This window comes from Eumetopias jubatus, unplaced genomic scaffold (genome assembly GCF_037043125.1).
Source record: "Eumetopias jubatus isolate StellerSeaLion01/CBP00866 unplaced genomic scaffold, mEumJub1_p1.0 scaffold_1, whole genome shotgun sequence".
NCBI classification, from domain to species: Eukaryota; Metazoa; Chordata; class Mammalia; order Carnivora; family Otariidae; genus Eumetopias; species Eumetopias jubatus.
In genome coordinates this window covers 11,390,376-11,410,766 of record NW_028274807.1, presented here as the reverse complement: position 1 = coordinate 11,410,766, position 20,391 = coordinate 11,390,376, and the positions used below count along the sequence as shown (strand labels likewise).

At 46.8% G+C, this 20,391-nt stretch overlaps 1 protein-coding gene across 1 annotated transcript in view; it reads right to left on the bottom strand.

The window, feature by feature from the left end:
• Positions 1-18,438, bottom strand: part of RCAN1 (regulator of calcineurin 1) — a 97,628-nt gene extending 79,190 nt beyond the window's left edge. Inside the window, exon 1 of the mRNA XM_028116486.2 lies at positions 18,029-18,438. Within this exon, the coding sequence (XP_027972287.1) occupies positions 18,029-18,271 (243 nt within the window). The 5' untranslated portion in view covers positions 18,272-18,438. The remainder of the gene's footprint in view (positions 1-18,028) is intronic.
• Between the last annotated feature and the right edge of the window lie 1,953 nt (positions 18,439-20,391).

The following is a 20,391-nucleotide window of genomic DNA, read 5'->3' as shown; positions in this document are numbered from 1 at the left end:
GCCTGGCTGGGCATCTCAGTACCGGTTAGTCGTGAACTTGCTGTGTGATTTGGGACCAATCCCAACCTCTCCGAGCACACCGAGGGGCCACCAGGGGGTTTCTAGAGCTCGTGTCCTATCCTGGCATGATAGGAAGGCCGAACCACGCTGCCCGATTCTGCAGCCACTAGCCACATGTGGCTATTTCAATTAAAGTTACTTCAACTTAAAATAAGAAATCCAGTTCCTCGGTAGCACCAGCCACATTTTAAGCCTCCACAGCATGTGATGATTTACAGTAATTAAAGTGAAATGAAATTAAACATTCAGCTCCTTGTTCATATCCACCATATTTCAAATGCTCAGTGGCTCAGTGGCTGTTGTACTGAGCAGGAGAGATAAAGAACCTTTCCATCAACACAGAGTTCCACTGGGCAGTGTCAAGACTGGGGAGGCGGAGACATACGGTTCATAGAACATCCTTCAGGTCACTTCTTGAAAAGGAGAATCGAGGGTGAGGTTAGAGTCTACTGAAAAGCAACAAGAGTGCTGGATGTGTTTTCTGTGTGCAACCATTTGTTAGATACCTGGAGGTAAGTTAAAATGCCACATACCGCCACACCAAGGTGACGGTCGATGGTAAAAACAAGAGCATGCTCCCCTTGGAAGTTGGATACAAGATAAGGATGCCATCTGGCATCGTATAATTATTGTTCAAGTGCCATGTGGCTAAGAGAATAAAACACAAGTGTTGCAAAGAAGATGGCAAATCATCACTATTTGCAGATGATATGATTTTATACTTGGCAAATGCAAAAGAATCAATTGAACCCCTCTTAGAAACTGTAAGAGGCTTTAGTACGGTGGGTTGTTGCAAAGTTAATACATAGAAACAAGAATTTTCTTTATATGAAAGGAAAAGTATAACAGAAAAAGCAAGCTCATATTATAACACATTTCTTAAGTTTACATAAAAATATGTATACCCAAGAATCTAAAACATGAATACAAATTAAAGACAATAGACAGGATCTATACAAAGACACTGGCATATACTGGTGGCATAAAGATGGCCCAAATAAGTAGAACATTATTGAAACATAATATTCAAAGATGCCAATATTCCCTAAGTAACTATAAACCCAAAGCAATCTCACAAAATACCAACAGGTTTGGTTGTTGCATTTCTTATGTCGTTATTCGTAGGGGGTGGAGGATAGTTTGAACGTGACAGAGTGAATGCTTCTAAAGTTCATGGAGAAGAATAAGCAAATGAAACCGACCAGGAAAATAAATACTGGAAGAGAAGAACAGGGGCATATAGACGCATGGATTGTTACATAAGGCTACCCTGCAAGGCCATAGTCAGCACAGGAGCACGAAACTGGTTCCGAAATGGACAGGAAGATTCACAGCAGAGCCCTGATTCCAGTATATTTGGCCACCTGGGTATATTGCAAATCTATACGATTTGGAACTCACAGGTAACATGCAAAAAAGAAAAGCAGAAGCCTATCTTACTCCTTATACCAAAATGGCCAATGAATTAAAGGCAAAAAAAAAAAAAAAAAAAGAATTAAAGGCAAACATCAAAAATAAAACATTAAAGTACTAGAAAAAAACAAACTCCTATACATCTTGGCCCAGGAAAGGACTCTGTAGGCATGAAACAAACCCAGAAGACCAAAAGACAAAATTCCTACGTCTCTACTACAAATAAAAAGAGTAAAAATTACTGTGGGATAAAAACCACATAAAGTCAAATGGCAAACTGGGGGAAATGTCTGCAATATATGTGATAAAATACCAGTTCCTTTAATATACAGGAAATTCTTCCAGGTGCATAAGTACAGTCCAGAAATGTACCAGAAAAGTAGTAAAGATATAAACAATTTACAGGAACAACCACAACAAAACAAAAACAAAAAAACCAACAAATGATCAATAAGCATAAAAGATGGTCAACCTTGTTCCAAATTAAGGAAAAACAAATTCAAACAAAAAGATACTATTTTTTTCACCTCTGAATGATCTTGGCAATGATCCAAAAGGATTTATAATCCCCTTTGTTGGCAAGAATGTGGGGAAAGAGGAAGTTTTATGCAGAGGGTAATATATATTCGTATAAACATTTTGGAGAGCAAATTGGCAGTATCTATCAATATGTAAAATCCCTATACCCTCTGATTCAGAAATTCTACTTCTAGAAATGTAACTCACATACATATTTACAGAAGCAAACAAAGATATGTATACATAAGGAGCTGCTTGCAATAATGTTTATGATGGGGGGAAAAACACAGAAAACAACCTAAATGTCTATCAGTAGAAATTGCTGGTTAAATGTTACATTCTTATAATGAAATGCCATGTAGTCATCCAAAGAAATGCACGGGATTACTGGAAAGATGTCCAAAATATTTTAAAAAGATAAGTGGCAAGAGAGCATATATAATACGATACTATATAAATATATATACATGTTATATATTTAGTTGCATTTATCTCTTTATATACACCACGTACATGTTTATACATGCATGAAACGCTACACATAAAGCTCAACAGAGGCTATTTCTAAGAAACAGGTTGAGAGAAGAGGATGGGGAATTTTTAGTAAATGCTTTTATTCATTTTTACAACCAAATATTACATTTATTTATTTTAAAAGATTTTATTTATTTATGAGAGAGAGAGAGATCATGAGCAGGGGGAGAGGTGGAGGGAGAAGGAGAAGCAGACTCCCTGCTGAGCAGGGATTCCCAACACAGGGCTTGATCCCAGGACCCTGAGATCATGACCCGAGCCAAAAGCAAACGCCCAACTGACTGAGTCACCCAGGTGCCCCCAAATATTACTTTTAGAATGAATTACTCTTCAAATCAAACAGCAATCTAGGCAAATGTAATAAGCCATGGTTGGCACTCAGCAAATGTACTTATTATGAGTTGTGCTCTTCAGAAGGTTCTCCCTAATGCCATTAAATACTGTTCCACCAGCACACTGTGGACCTAACACAATGGTATGTAAACTCTTTGCTAAAGCCAGCTTATAATAGCAGTGCTCTCTGGCTAGAAGGACAGGGGTGAGTTATTCTAGACCAGAAGCACAGAGAACTGGCTCTAAGAAGTAATGAGCCCAGATCCCACACTGCTGAAGCCCAACCTTGGGTCCCCACTGCTGCTGCCCTATGATGGAATCATCTGGAATTACTGGAACTGGAGACAGACTGGTGGGTGACATGCTGCTATGGGGATAACAATAAAGTTTTTAAAGATTGGTTCATTTAATTAAAAGCACAGCAGGCCACTGAGTACTAAGCAGACAGCATGCATTTCATTACAGAAGGTCATCTTTCCTGGCACCATCTAATGGAAACCAGGGCAGCCTCCAGAGATAAGATCACAAGCTGATTTTGCCTTCTTAGGGACAAGATCTGGCAAGGAATGACCAGCCACCTTCTATCAAGGATGCTAGAGGCTGGCTGGTGCAGTAAATGGAGATCTAGCAGATGTCAGTGAATTTCTGAAAAGATGTGTGTGTCTCCTCAAGGGCATTCTAAGAACAATGAAAGAGAAGGAAGAGAGAAGAAAAGGGAAAGAAGGAAGAAGAGATAGATGGCAAGACTGAGAGAAAGCCCCCCCAGCAAACATGCTATTTATTTTTCAATTACAGATTTTTTTTAATTGTGCCAGGAAGCCTAGGATTTATCATCAGCATTAATGATTTTATGCTTTAGAGTTAATGGTTTTTACAACCATTGTCTTATTTGAGATTTATTTTTACAAAGTGTTTAGTTTCTTAGGTTTGTTTTCAACTTTGTACCAGAGCTCATTTCATGTGAAAACATGCTTTATCTAAGCATTTACAAGTTCTGACAAGTCATTTTTAATATTCTGGTATGACACCTCTTGCTACATTCAGCCGCACCTCAGCCTGTTAATCTCATACGGGTGCTCACGTGTGTGGGAAACTCCTGGGAAAATAAGGCTTAATATTTAATGGACTTAAAACACATTTGTATGTGTTCTACTTCTACTGCTGCACTTAATATTTATTGAGTGCCTACTATGTGGCAGGCTCTGTCGTAGGCACAGGATAAACAGCAGTGAGCAACAGACACTTTAACATTTGCATTTTAATAATTTTAATGAGATTGCTAACAAGTACTAAACACTTGTTTGGAGACTGGTATTATTGTTAGCGCCTTATTTTGTGAAAATTAATAAAGGAAAACCTCACTAAGATGGGAAGCCAGAAGCACGGGGAGCTAACACCCTACCTCTTGTCAATTGCAGGGTGCAAGGTACCTTGCACAAGGATACTACTTTACCACCCCATAGGAGGAAGAAGGGTTTTCTCCTCTCCCCGCAACAGCTCAGCCAATGAGAGACAGTCACAGCCTGGCCAATGAGAGACAGTCACAGCCCAGCCAATGAGGGACAGTCACAGCTCAGCCAATGAGAGACAGTCAGAGCCCAGCCAATGAGAAGCCACTACACTTGAACTCCCAGTTCAGGCCAATGGATTTTTTTGTTTACACGGCCCTCCCAAACTCCCCCTTTCTTCTATAAAAGAGTATTCCTCTGCTTTGTTCATCAGACTTGCCTGTAGTTTTGCCGTAGCTTGTCTGGGATTGCAATTCTGTTATTCCTGTATAAACCCATTTTTGCTGGTAAAATAACTAATAGCTTTATTTTGCTTTATTTATTTTTAGTTACCTAGAGACTACTGTTTATTTTTTAAATTGAAGTACAGTTGACATATAATACTGACAGTTTTATTTTGAGGTTAACAATTTATATGCTCTTCTCTCATCCTTATTTAGGGAAGGAAAAACTCTTCCTCTACCTTTTAAGGTCTTCCAGCTGGACTAAAAATTAAGCTGACATGAGATAGATTAACAGGAGAAAAAATTTAAAAAACCATGAAGTTTTATTATGTGTGCATGGAGGCCCAATAATGAAACTGACCAAAGAAATGACCAAGGAAAAAGACAGTTTTTATACTTTTTAGACAAAGAGACAATAAATCCATAAGGAATTCACAGGACAAAAAAGACTTCACTTTGGGGGCTTCAATTAGTAAGGAGTTCTAATCAGAATTTGGGCTGGGGTAGTAAGCTAGTAAAAAGCAACAGGATTATTTATATAGCTTTCCTGGCCCTGAATTTATTTCTGGTGATAAGGCTGTCTCTTCACCTCCTAGTACAGGGAGGGTACCTTCTGCAGGGAGGCTTATTTCCTGCTTTCAGGGGGACAGAGGAGGGTAGGAGTATCCTTCCTGCACAGGTTGGCTCTCACGTAACTTCTGTTTAAAATAACCCACATGCCAAAGTGGCACATTTTGGGGTGGCCTGCCCTTGTTCCCTATGTTCACAACCCCGTGAGGTGGGTAATCGCAAAGAGACTAAAGCACAGAAAAGTTACTTGCCCAAGGTCACACAGCGGTTGCCGATAGAGCTGGGATTTGAATTCAGGCTGACTTGGCTTTGGGGCTCACCCTCCTAACCTCACCATCGTATCACCTTTTACCATGTACAGCACCAAAGCAAGGTATGTATTTGTCCATAAAAGAGCGTGGGCCCTTATTGGGATGAGCCGTACAAGTAAGATGAATGATAAGCAGCAGGGGAACCTACAAGTAGGTGATCCTGCCAAGTTGGACCCCGTGCTATCCAGCAGAGAAAAGGAAGGAGGAAAAGGTAAGAAACGAACAAACAAAAACTAAATGACAACCCAATATACAACATCATCTAATGATATATTCATTGCTGTTAAAACGGGGTCCTTGATAAAGACTACACACATATTTTGGAGTATTTCCTGCCATCAGATGCCACCCCAGACACTGCCTTGCTGGGTTTAATCCTCACAGCATCCAGGAAAAGTGATCGCACCACCTCAGCCTCCGTTCACAGATTGAAGAGGAAGTTCAGAATCTCAGCCACAGCCTGGGGGGTGGCCCACTGTACGGCTTCATTCCAGCACGGGATGCTCCATTCTGTCCTCTGCACAAAAACCCTCTCCAGCAAGGGCAGGGAGTCATCCCCCAGCATACAACCTCCCTACCTGCCACCCCACTTCGCTCACGCCACAGGCTAGGGCCGACTCACTGTGCTGAGAACCAGGTCATTTTCCCCAGCTTGCTCTACGGAACTGAAATACTCAAAATGTGGAGGTTACAATGCATCTTGTTGAGTAACAGTCTTTCCCAATATACATCAAGAATAAATATTTGACAAAACAGAGCAAATTAGGGTCAAAGTGTTAGTCCTGCAAATTTATTGACCACTTCAAAGAAATATACAGATTCAGAATTGATTTTAAAAATAAAAATGTTCTGCAAATATTGTGTTGGGATAAACAGGTGGTTGAGCTGGAAGGCTGCCTCTTAGATTCAGCTCTGCTAGAAAGAGAGATACAGATACAAACCAACCCTGATGTTGCCAGACATCTGCAACTGTCTTTCAGACCATTCAACTGTAGATAACCTAGCAGATTTTTCTGATGGGTGGTCTGTTTTTAGGGGCTGCAAAAGAGTTTACAGAGTACTGACCCAGACCTGAGGTGGTCTCCATCACTGTCCAAGATCTGCAGCAGGACACAGAGGTGGGTGTGCAGGCACAGCCAAGATCTGCCCGAGTTCCTGAGAGTCCCCACTCCGGCCCAGAACACTGTCACCACATGGCCTGAGCAGTGGGTAATTCTGGAATCATCCCGGGACAGGGTCTCCGATGTGAGAGAACACTTCCCACCATGCAGGTCTGGGGACCTATCTGCTTTACTTTTTACAAGTAATCTATGTAGGGGCACCTGGGTGGCTCAGTCAGTTAAATGTCCAACTCTTGATTTAAACTCAGTCATGATCTCTGGGTTATGAGATCGAGCCCCGCGTCGGGCTCCGTGCTGGCACGGAGCCTGCTTAAGATTTTCTCTCCCGCTCTCTCTCTCAAAAAAAAAAAAAAAAAATAATAATAATAATAATAACAATAAAATTAAATTAAAAAATAGTCTATGTAGTAACCAGCTCAGAAAACTCCCACTATCGGGCACCTGGGTGGCTCAGTTGGTTAAGCGACTGCCTTCAGCTCAGGTCATGATCCTGGAGTCCCCGGATCGAGTCCCGCATCGGGCTCCCTGCTTAGCAGGGAGTCTGCTTCTCCCTCTGACCCTGCCCCCTCTTGTGCTCTCTCATTCTCTCTCAAATAAATAAATAAAATCTTTAAAAACAAAGAAAACTCCCACTATCTCTGAAATAGTTTTTGTTTCATCTGAGTGAGTTCCCTTTGTATTTCTTTATGCTGATAATTGGAGTCACAGTCCCAACACACTGCAAAGCGGAGCATGGGACAGAGGAAGTCACAAACGGGGGCCAGGCGTGGCTGGAGGAGGAAGACCATTGCTGTAGGTGAACACAGGCTCCCGTGTTTCTTGTTCCAAAGGCGGCGGTGTCGCCCAGCAGCAAGGAAGGGGCTCCTCCGGAGGTGGCTCTCCCACAACCTTGGTCTTCCATGGGAAGCGGAGGAGGTGTGTTTCCACTTGAAAGTTTCAACTACAAACTTATCTTCAAATAGCTTCTTTGGCAGCACAGGCGTGACTTCTTCCTGCTGAAAATGCACTTTCTGCGGATGCCTGAATTAAAGTCTAAGGCAGAGTCCGGCTCCACCACACTACACACGCGAGGTTATTGCCCCCTGGTGGCCAATGCTGGTATTTTGCATCGGCTCTGGGGCCAAGCTCACTCTGCCTCTCTCTGTGCAGCCCCCTAACAGTGGCACGGGGACAATTTTGCCTGTCCTGGCTGACTTGACTCTAGCTGTCCTCCTCATTATTTGCATGCTCTGGGTTTTTCTAGGTGGGGCGGGAGTGGGAGTGCGGAAGACATCATTTCGCAGAGAATTAAATGAGCAGCATAAAAACCAGGGGGCAGGGGGCAGGGAGACCTGTTCTAGTGCTGGCCAATATCCAGGGAGCACCGCTGAGGACACACCACCCCCTCTCTGAGCCTTGATTCCTCCTTGGAGAAATGTAAGGTGTGTGCCTCAGGGCCCTTCGTGCCCTGGTTCTGTGCCCATAGAGGCCCTGTTGCAATGGATTCTATGTGATGAGTAGTTTTGCAAAGGGGGAAGAAGCCGCCTTCTTCTATAAAATAGGCAAATATGGTATTTATCTTAGAAGGTTGTAAGAAGGATTAAATGATGTACATAAAATATTTGGCACTAATGGTGCCAAATAAATTGGGGGCTAATCATTACTTATATAAATTACTGCATTATATAATTTATCATCCAAACTTAAGGGTCAAAGGGGGTACTACTAATAACTTTCCTGGGATGACAGGCACAGATCGGATATGCAAATGGGATATACTGTCACCTTATCAATAAGTAATAGCCATCAGGGGATTTGGAAAAGTCCCCAGTAAACAAGAGACTTTTTAAAAACACATTTCATATGAGTGTTCTGGCTTTGGGAGGCTATCTTCAGCAAACCCTCAAATGCTAACGGGACAGAATTGGTGCTGGAGTCAGTAAAATGCTCTCTGACACAGGTTTCTTTTCAGGTTGGTTCTACAGAAATTTCCAAGGGGCTGAAATATATTTTCTCTTCAGCTACAAACTAGCCTACAGGCCTCCTGCTGACCAGTGCAGGACAGGAGCAGGAGTATGGGTGTGAAGGAACCAGACTATGCCAACCCAAAATACCCCTCTTTGACATAAAAGTTATTTTGAGCTGAAGGCAATTAAGAGCACAGGCAGAAAAAAAAACAAAAAGCAAAACTATCTCTTCTCCCCCTTTTTCTGCCTAAAGGCAGGATATAAATTCTCCTTTTACTGTAGAGGACCCTAGACACCTATCAGCCCAGAGAAGGCACCAGAGGAACCTGCAACCAATCTTACTCCATTAGCTTCCTCCCACATATTTACCTTCCTGCACTTCGCTGCCCTTGGAAGCCAGAGATGGCTTTTCTCTGCCCTGTTGTTCCTCTACAAATGTGCTGTTCTTTGTTCAAGAGCATTTATAAGCTGAGTTACATCTCCCTGAGGTTTCTCCCTTGTGATGTGCACTGCACACTTTGATAACTGTCCGTTTTTCTCTTGTTAATCTTTTTGTTAGGGAGCTGCAGCTGAAAACCGAGGACGAGCATAGGTCAAGTTCTGTCTCCCCTACAGATGGAAGGCTGGGAAGTCGGGCAGAAGAAAACTGGATTCACGCTAGAGAAATTCTCTTCTGGAGCAACTTCCTCCTTGAAAAGTCTGATTTAACATGTGGGGGTGCCCAGGAGCAAGGGGCAAACGGGCCACGTTCCACTGATGGAACAGTGCAGAGCCCATGGTTGTGAGAGCCAGAAATGACCTCACAGGGATGAGCCCACTCAACCTGCTCACTTTAGAGACGAAGCAACGGAGATGGGGCTAAGTAACCGGCCCAAGGATGCATGGTTTTTTTATGGATTTCCCAAGCTCCTTGGTTATAGGTACCGTAACACACACAACTTAAAAATGTAATTTCTTGTTTTGCTGCTAGCTTGTGAGCCCCACGAAGGAAGGGATGGTGTCTGTCACGCACCATGTGCCCCCTTGTGCTGACTTCACAGTGACTGTGAGGTAGGGGTCACTGTCTTCCTTCTGCAGCTGGGAAGGCTGGGCCTGGGGAGGATGACAGACTCACCCAGGATCCCGTGGCTGGTCCTGCAGCCAGCACAGTGCTCAGAGAAGGCACCCAGTAAATATTGGTTGAATGAATGAATGAACGAATGAACGAATGAGTGAATGAATGAGTGAATGAGTGAAGCGATGGAGCCAGGATTCCAATCCAGGTCTACCCGGCTCCAGCGCCCCGGCCCTGCCTTCTGCTAGAGCACAAAATATGGCCAGGGCTGTCACTGATGTACCGCAAGCACTCAGCTACATCCGCTAAGTATAAATAAATGGCTGAAAGAAGAATAGAGCTGTAACTCATCTGAACCTCAGTTTCCTGTGGATAAAAATACTTTCTTCACAGAGCTGCCCTGGGGTTTCAAAAAGATGTGAAAGATATGAAAAATTCATGTGCATTACTGCACACTGCAAGATGGTTACTACGCAGGCTCTGGAGTCGGCTAAAACGAGGTCTGGATCCCAGGGCCGGCACTTCCTGGCTCTGCGGCCCGGGACAGCTGCTCGGCCTCTGCTGGCCTCCTTCCCACATCTGTGGGATGGCAGGAGTACCTATTGCAGAGTCCTCGTAAGAAGATGAAAAGAGAAAGGTTACACATGCGGCCTTCACATCAATGGGCGGGAACTACTTTATCATCTTTAAAATAAAGCAGAAGGTTGAACAAGAAATATCAAGGTGGGGAAGGAAAACAAGCTACTGTTAGGTTGAGTGAAAAAAGAATCCAGACTCGGCTCTCTGAATTAAGCAACATTTTCGTCTCTTAAATCTGAATTCAGGCCAACCTCAAATACTCGTTCTGTGGCGTTGATCAGGACCCCACCTGGGAGTTTCATCCTGCACCTGCTGAAATTAGTACCGAAAGGAAAAATACAGGCTTTTCCCAAAGTACATGGATCTCGTTTGCCAAGCTCTTCCTTCACAAATGCAGTGGCTGACAGCTTTTGCTACTTTAGAAACTTAATAACCTAGCTCTAATCCTATCAATGAGGAATTGTAGGTGCAGTGGTGGGGTCTAAAACTGTGGGGAATAAAACTTTTCTAGGGCTGAAGCTAAAAAAAATCAGATCACAAAATACCTTAACGAACAGTTCTGAATGTTAGCTGCCCCAGGAAGTCAAAAACATTTATAAAGAAAAAAGTGGACTCATGAATAGCTCCTGCAGCCGGCAGCCTGAGATGGCCCCGGGGACCATCCCGGGGTCGTGTCCTGCTGAACGCCCCCCGCCCCTTGCGTGTGATCAGCCTCGCTGCCTCACTTCTCGTGAACGCAGCCCACGGGGCAGGATCTCCCTCTGAGATCGGGGTACAAAAAGACTGTGAATCCCATGCCCCTCACATGTCCTTCCTCACTCACTCTGAGGGAAGCCAGCAGCCAGGTCAGGAACCGCCCTACAGAGAGGTCCCTGTGGCAGGGAAACAAGGGAGGCCTCGAGGCTCAGCCACCCCTGCATTCCTGATCCTCAGATGCTGGGAGGTCATAACATTTCCTGTTTTAAACTACTAAGTTTTGAGTTAGTTTGGGGCACAGTAGTAGATAACTAGTACACTAACGTATATCGTACATTTACTCTGTCCCAGTCAGTGAGAAGCGTTTTATGTACATCATAATATGTACGTTCTATTACCACCCCCCACACGTGACAGGCAGGGAAACTAAGGCACAGGGGGACAAATGGCTTCCTCAGCCTCACAGTGTATACATGCATGGGACAGGTATGCTTAAGATCTACTACACCTTAGCTATTACACTGCACTGCCTCTTCATGGACACACTTGGACAGAGAATGCAAGCACATCAACCCCAATTAAATCTCCTGAGGTTAAAAATAAATTAATTAAAACACTCTGTGCCAACTAAATCAAATACAGCAAAGGGTTTCAACAATGACTGACATCCATACGCAAAGCCAACCCTTCCCCCAACATCAAACTTTGAGTCAAGGTAATTAATATTTTCCTAACGTTATGTTTTAAAAGCATATCTGTTTTGCCCCACAAGGGCAGAAGAGCTCTTTTTACATCCTCTTGCCAGGTTATAGCCTGTCCAGGCTCAGAGAACACAGCACCGTCACTGCTGTCGGCATCTCCACATTTTGGGTGGTAATTAGTATTTACAAAAGAAAAAAATTCTCTCTCCCCACTGAATTGTATTTCAAAGGACTGGCACTCCCCCACCACCCTTGGCGTGTGTCCTGACAATGGGGTGTAGAACATGCATGCCAAGGGGGTCTCTCTCTGCCACCCCCCTCCCCCCACTGCTGGAGTCCTGCAGTCACAGACCAGGGCCAATGGGCCCCCCCCAAGTGACACAGACGCAAAGTGGGGACTCGACCATCTGTTTACATTTTTTAAAAGGGAAGAGAGGAAGACTACAGCCTGAAATATCAACACAGGAATCGGAACCTAACAGCCTCTGCTTTAGCTATTCTGTTCTATCACAAAGCCAATTTGTTTTTTGTTCCCTGATGTAATGTCTTGGGGCTCAGAAAGCCTGCAGCTATGGGCAATGACATTTGAAGCTTCTGCTGCTGAGGAAAAATGCTGTGAGCGATGCGTGGTGGCGGTGGCTGGAGCTGAAAGGGAACCACACACTTGCTCATGCGGGGAGTGATGGGGAGGGATCAAAGGGAGCTCGCGGATATGAAGAATCATGACTTATATAAGCGTCAGAAATTCTAAAATTAGGGAAATAGTGGATAAATTCTCAAATAAACTTTGCACGTATATAACACATAGGTTTTGGGTTTATTTTTTTGTCTCTTTAACATACGACATTCTGGACACTTCCAAGTAAATCAAACCATACCATGCCGGTTTACTGCCTCTCTACTCTTCGGGGGGCTTCAGGGGCAACTTTAGGCATAGTTTCGGTTGGAGAAACCACACGCCCATGACACTAGGGCGAAAGGTAAAAAGGCCTGAAAGCGCCTGGAGTTTATACCGCCTTAGACCCCGCCTGCTACCGATCTGCTGGAATGTCCCATCTCCCAACACGCGGCCACAGACTGACTTGGAACAGGGACAGGCAGAAACACCGCCAAGTACCTACAATCTTATGAGCAGAAATGATGCATACCAGCCCTGCTACCCTGGACCTCAAAAACATCCACGTCATCAATTACTGCTGGATGGTGTCCTGTCTACCAAAGCAGGAGTTTGGGGAGGACCAGCCTGGGATCTGCCATTTGGCTGGAGACTGAACAGCAGCGGGAGGGGATGCGTATGAAGGCCCCGGGAGGCAACCCCTTGTTAAAGTACAGGCTCTTATCTCATGTGTCACACCTCCCAAAGGCAAGGGCTCCAGGGCTGACAGCCAATCATCCAGCTTTCCAGCTACAAGGTCAAACACCACTCAGAGGAGGGAGGCACCAGACCAAGAGCCTGACTCTATTTTAGACTCGGAGGAAATCAAGGCACAGATCTGGCTCAAAATGGAACCCAATGACCAATTATTCAATGATATTTTCATGGCACAACAAGGCCTCTGGTCAGGCAAAACCCCTTCCAGGTAAAACAATGGTCCTCATCCTTGACTCACAATTAGAATTGCCTGGGGGAGCTTTTTCGGCAACTCTTTCCAGGTGGTTGCCAGCCCCTGAGACTGCAGCTGGTCAGGGTGGCCTGGAGCCCGGACGATTTTTAAATCTCCCCAGGGACTCTCATGTGCCGCTAAGGTGCACAAGCTAAGGTGCTTGGGGTCTTCCCTGATACAAAGAATTCAAAGCCACCACTCAAACTCCTTTTATGACAGAATATTTCCCGCTACTAAAAGAAAAGCATGTCAGTATCACAAATCTTAAGTGGACATTTGTCTTAGGGAAAGTGAGTTTATTCACAGAGAAGAGTAAATGTTCTGATGATTAATATTTTCTGACTTAGCCTTTGGGCAAAGCTCTATCAGTCAAATATGCATTCATGTTTCAGACAACAGGAAAAGTGGTGTTTGTTTCTATTACCCTACAGAACTATGCTCGCCGTCTGGAAACTCACAGAATATTACTTGAGAACTCCTAAGTTTCTGGTGAGCTTGATGAGGACTGAATAAATGCGCTTATTCTAGGGAACCAACGGACCACCGCCAATGAGCTAAAGTGCATGCAATTACTGGTTCAAAGCACTGTTTTGCTTTCTCAGGAAAAAAAAAAAGGTTCACAAAAACAGAACAGTAATGGGATATGCTAAGCTAATATTTGTACAAGAGAAAATAATCTTTTTCTTTTTTTTTTTTTTTTAGAGAGGGAGAGAGAGGGGTGGGGAGGGGCAGAAGGAGAGGGAGAATCTTAAGCAGGTTCCAGGCCCAGCGCAGAGCCCGACATGGGGCTTGATCTCAGGACCCTGAGATCACGGTCTGAGCTGAAATCAAGAGTCAAACACTTAACCTACTGAGCTGCCCAGACGCCCCGAAAATGATCTTCTTTTAATAAAAGTTGTCACTCATTTGTAATAGCGTAAATCTCTCTAGTAATACTACTTGAAGTTAATGATGATACAGTTTCAGTTGTTTTTTAGATAAGCATTTAATGAACACATTTATTGTAAATTATTACAGCACTGATGATGACCTGGCTGACAAACTACCTATCACACCTAACTGTTATGGTTAGAAAATGGCTTCTGACATAAATTCCCAAATGAATTGGTGGTTCAGATCGATTTCTTTCTATCAGGACTATGGTTAGAGAATAACAGGAACGTGGGGAAAGAAGTTTGGCACAGTCTTTTTCCTTCACATTGTCTGCCGTGGTCCGGATGTTTATATCCCCCCCCGCCCCCCCCACCCCGCCAAATTCACACGTTGACATCCTAACCCCTGAAGGTAATGGTATGAGGAGGTGGGGCCTTTAGAGGTGTTCGGGTCACAAGGGTGGAGCCCTCTGGATGGAACCAGTGTCCTGATGAAAAAGCTCCCCCCGCCCCAGCCCCCTCCTCCCTTCCATGGCAGCAGGATGGAGTGAGAAATCTGCAAGCCCGGAAGAGGACCATCACCCGACCACGCTGGCCTCCAGAACAGTGAGAAATTAACGTCTGTTGTTTATAAGCCACCCAGGCTGTGGTATGTGATTCCAGTGGCCCTAACAGGCTAACCATCGCTCATCCAGGTGACCCTCCAAGGGACTGGTTCAGGAGGGGGGACGGCCAGCCCCCCAGTACAGGGAACTCCATCAGCAACACAGTGAGCAGTCTGCCCACTCGGGTCAGACGACACCGACCTGAAGCAGGACATTTTCACTACACCACCCAAAGGTGGGATCAGGCTGGCCTTGAGGGAGAACAGCCTTGAAAATAATAAGGCTGCCGGAAGCCATACCTTCCCACCTAGAGGGATGGTTTCAGCGGAAGGAAACATTCTTTTTCCTGGAAGGCTCACCAAAGGCTCCCTCCTCACTGCCCCCCAACACCCCCCCTCCCCCGCGCCAGTGATTTCTGCTCTCACTGCCCCCGTATAGCAGAGCTCTTTGCCTGTGGGGCCTGTGACTCCCTCAGCCCCATGAATGTTGTGTCTTCACTGATTGACATCTTATGGGAGCTCAGGGTTGTGCAAGAAATGTGGCACAAAGCTCCCCGCCCCCTTCTGAAGCTCTGGACCCTCCAGACAGAGAAGACAGGCTCCAACTCCAACACCCCCACCCAAATCCAAACACCCTCATAGCTCCCCTAGACGAGGAAAGGCGAGAGCTGCCTAAGGGGTCTCCTTGCCCTCTCTTGACCACCCACCCTCCTTCCCCAAGAGACAACTCTCCACTCCGCTCTCCTGTTAGAATAACATCCCAACCCCTCCGAGGGCCACCAAGGCCCCCCATGGAACCACTCCCTGGCTGTGTCCAACCTTAGCCACCCCCTACCATCTCTCACTCGGCCAGGGCCATGAGGCGCCCTTCACGCCCTCAGTCAGTTCGCCACTAGCCGGGAACTTCTGGCTTTGCTGTTCCCTCCTGTTCCCTCTGCCTGGACGCTGGCCACACAAAATCTACGCAAGGAGCTTCCTCCTGCCAGCCAAGTCCAAGCTGTGCCGAGAGATCTTCTGGGGCCACTCACTCTACAGTGGTCCCACGCTGACCCCTCTCTGCATGTCCTCATTGCCTGCACTGACCCCAGGGCCATGCACTGCCCTCTCTACCCTTCTCTGGGCTCTGGAAGGCTGACCCCACCTATGGACTGCGCTGCTTGGGCTCCCTGGCCTCCTGGCTACCAGCTGGGTTCCACTAAGGAGACCAGAAAGCCAGGGCCAGTGGGGGGTGTCCCCTCCCTGCCACTCCCTGCACCCCAATCCCACCCCTTCACTTCTGCAGCTCCAGCCCGCCAGCCTAGGACTCCAGCAGTACCGCCTCCTCCCCTTGATCCAACACCCCTGGCTGACTCCCTCAGTCCTGCCCCGATTCACCTGTTCTTTACTAACTCGAACAACCACAGTGTCCCCCTTAGGATTGGCAGGACTCTGCCCCTGTCCTCTCCTTGGTCACCCTCTAGCATATTCATCCTATGTTACTTTCTCCACTGTCCTTGTTCACTTATTTTTCTGTTATCGGACCCCTCCTCAACCACTAGAGCATAAGCAGAAAGCTCATCGTGTTCACTGCTCTACCCCGTGGGCCTAAGCCAGTGCCTGGGACATAAGAAGCATTCCACACACAGCAAAAGAATAATAAAGGACTGAATGCTAAGCCCTTGGTCTCTGCTCAAAATATCACCTTGTCGGTAAGCTCTTCCCTGATCATCTAATATAGAACAGAAAGAGCAATCTCCCTCCCCTCCCAGACCCCCACTCCCTCCTCCCCTATCTTCTCCGTCTTACTTTTTCCTATAGCAAGATCACCTCCTGACACACTTAATATTTGTGGACAGTCTGTTGCCCCAACAGAAAGGTCAGCCCCTCAGGCAGGGTTGTGATGTCACTCACTGCCATCCCCTCAGAGCCTAGAATGGTGCCTGGCCCAGGCAGAGTCTCAAACATTTGTTAAAATGAACAGCTAGCAAAGTGGACAAAATTGCACACAAAGCAATTTCAGGAATGTCCCCAGCACTTACTGGGAAGATGTAGAACTATGAATTGCTAGACACCCCAGTAAATAAGCACAGCCTTACACGACCTGACCCTGCTGCATTAGAAAGACCGCCTCAGACCCCTAGGAAAGAGACTGGATGCGCTGGCTAGACCGTGGCCTCAGGAAGAGAAAAGGTTTTAGAATACGATGAGCGAGACCCTGCATTTATAACAATTGTTGCTTTAGAAAGCATGCACAGTTTACCTAAGCACACAGCCATTGTAAATCCTTTCTGAAAGCGGATGCGCACATAAATTACAAATAAATGGGACGAAAGCACACCATTCTCTGTTCCACAGTGGTGTTCCTCTTGGCAGCAACCTTCAACTACAAGTTCCTTGACAGTATACGCAGACCCAGAGCCAGGCATGGAAAGCATCAGCTGCTCTCCTCATGAGGCCTGTCTCCCAAAGACAGGCTTTGTTCTGCAATGCCTACGTTGTCCAAATTTTATTCTGCACACTAATTGCAGATTTGAAATAAACTCCTCCTCCCTCCACCACCATTGATTACTCATATCTGCCCCCTCAGCCTCCTAAGTTTCTAAACTGGGTAGATTAAAAAAAAAAAAAAAAAATCAGCTCCTCATGTACTGAGTGTCCCGATGGTGGCATGCCAACCCTTCAGGGAGCAAAATTCCTGACTATTCTGAAGGCCTAGAGAATGGGTCCCTTCCCCCCAACACCATTCGACCAAAACTGGCCAGCCACAGGATAATGAGCAACCACAGATCCTCACCCAAACATTGGCTTTTCTTCCAACAGTGCAGATTGAGAATGCAGAGACGTTGTCCTATTTATGAATAGTGAGTCACGTCGCCGTTCCACGTCTGTTTCCTGCTCCCTATGAAGGAGAGGAGCCCCTTCCCCAAAGGAGAAGTGCAGAGCGACGGTACATGCTCCAGGGGCGGCAGTGTGAGCTCCCGGCCACTCCGGTTGCGAATTCATCCCTTGACTGTCCCTTACTTCATTTCCCCCACCCCTACTCCCCCCACCCGAGTAGACACCCAGGGGTCGGAGCGTCCCTGGGAGGCGGTGACCAGCCACCGTCAAAGGCGAGGCGCTAAGAGCTCCTGCGCCCGGTGCGTGCGCGGCCCGGCAGGTGCTCAGGGACCCGGGACCCTCAGGGAGCGCGCCCACGCCCCCGCCGGGCCAGGAGTGGACCGCTGCAGGGCGGCCGGGGGCGTCGCCGCGTCCCTGAGGGTCGCCTCCCGGCCCCGCCGGCGGCCCGGGCTGGAAAGGCTGCCGCGGGCCGGCCGGGACCTGGGCGCCGCGACCCGCGCCGCCTCCTCCGGGCAACAAGTGTCCGCCCGCCGCCCGACGGCCCGCCCGGCCCGGTCCTCACCCGGCACAGGCCGTCCACGAACACGCGCGGGTCCAGGTGGCAGGCGATGGTGGCGCTGGGCAGGTCCTGCAGGTCCACCTCCTCCATCTCGCAGTCGATGAAGCTCCAGTCGCCGCCGCCCTCGTCGGCCTCGGCCGCCCCCGAGAACGGCGCGAAGGGCCGCAGCGTCACCCCGGGCTGCGCCCGCGACTCGGCCGCCTCGGCCGCCGCCCGGAGCCGGGGCCCGGCCACCGCGTCCTCCATCCCGGCGCCGGAGCCCGCGCGCCCCCGTGCGCCCCCGTCGGCTGAGCCGGCCTCGAGCGCGCGCTCTTCGCGCTCTCCCGCCTGCCGACTCGGCGGTTAACCCCCTCCGGCTCCCGTCGCAGCCGGCGGCGGTCACCACGGCTCCCCGCGGACGCGGCCTCCGCGCGCCGGCCCCGCCCAGCCCCGGGGGCGGAGCTCGGGCCGACTTAGCGGCGGGCCCTTTAAGGCCGGCCCCCGCTGGGTTATTGTATCCCGCCCTTCCAGGAGAGAAAGCCAATAAAAGAACGGAATTCTCCTCACGTGATCCCCATTCTGCCGCCCTCAGTCCGAAGCCTCAGGGTGGCCATGCTGGTTAGGGGCAAAGGCCTCTTCAGCCAGTTCCGCTTTTCCGACAGCTGGTGTCAGCTCAATGGCACCAGTCAGTGTCTTGGGCGCCCGAATGATAGCTGCAGAGGCAGAGCTTCTCTGGTTCCCAGGCGGTGACGCTTTGAGGCACAAAGGCCAACTTTGGGGGATTTAAGCCAGATCCAGTTTTGGCTAAGGCTCCGTGGCCGTTGGGGGGGGCCGTATTAGAGGTTAGAGGCTTACCGTATATCATCACATATAGTCGCAATAAGGATTGAACTAGACCTTGACGACAATACCTTACTTTTATATTTCAGCGTATTAGTCATTATATCATTGTTCAAAATGTATATAATCAAAAGTAAATTGAGTTGCCGCTACGCTATGTGCAAATGGAGTTAACGAAAGGAGCAAAACACTTGTCCCTACCTTTGGGAAATTTATAGAGGGAAAGCACAAGTTCTCAAATAAGCCTCTCTCTCCCTGCGTAATAGATAGAATTGCTTCACCGTGAAAGACAACGCGATGCAGTGAAAACTTGGGTCTGAATTTCAGCTTTGCTGTTAATTATTTGGATGAGTAACCTGAATCTTAGTTTCCTTACCTGAAAAATGAGGTCGTATATGGTTGAGTCCAGTAAGGGCCCAATACATGGTAACTCTGTTTCTGTGTAGGGTTCTTTGGAAGGTGTGAAATCAGACCTGTGTTTTCTCCTAAAGTGGGCTTACCCAATTTAGCTAAGAACTGTAACTGAATATAATAAAAAGTATATCCAACTAATAGCTGAGATTTATTCAGAACATATCCATGTGCTGTGGTTCCCATTGCGACAATCTCCCAGGGGTTTGTGGCCACTAGGAGCTTAAATCCAAGTGCAGTAGTAATATGCATGCAGAGATAAATCAAGGAATGTAGGAACCATCATGGCTGGTGGGGATGTAAAATGGTGCAGCCACTTTGGAAAAACAGTCTGGCAGCTCCTCAAAAAGTTAAACATAGAGTTACCCCTGGACTCAGCAATTCCTCTCTAGGTATGAACCCAAGAGAAATGAAAACATATGTCCACACAAAACCAATATTCAAATGTTCATAGCTTTGCTATTAAAAATAGCCCCACCGTCCTGAGTGTGGAACCTGCTTAGGATTCTTTCTCTCTCTCTCTCTCCCCCTTTGCGCCTACCCCCTGCCCTCCTGCTGGTGCTCTCTCTCCTCTCTCCCTCTCCCTAAAAATAAATAAATAAAACAAAATAAAATAAAAATAGCCCCAAAGTGGAAATAACCCAAATGTTCATGAACAGATGAATGGGTAAGCCAGATGTACATCCATACAATGGAATATTATTCATTCATAAAAGGGGATGATGTTCTGATACACACTACCACATCATGAACCTTGAAAACATCAAGCTAAGTGATAGAAGCCAGTCACAAAACACCACATACTATATGATCCCATTTATATGAAATGTCCAAGATAGGCAAATCCACAGGGACAGAAAGTAGATTAGTGGTTGTCAGGGACTGGGAGAGGAGAGAAGATGCAGTAAGAGCTAAAGGGTTTTTTTTTTTTTTTTTTTTTTGGAGGAGGGTAAAGAAAATGTTCTAATATTGGAATGTGGTGATGTTTACACAACTCGGTAAATATACTAAAAGTCACTGGATTGTACTTTCAAGAGCGCATTTTATGGTTTGTAAATTATATCTCAATGAAGCTAGTCTTTACGAAACAGAGAATGTGCTAAAGGCCACAAGGGGTTAGATGAATTGTGGCAGAG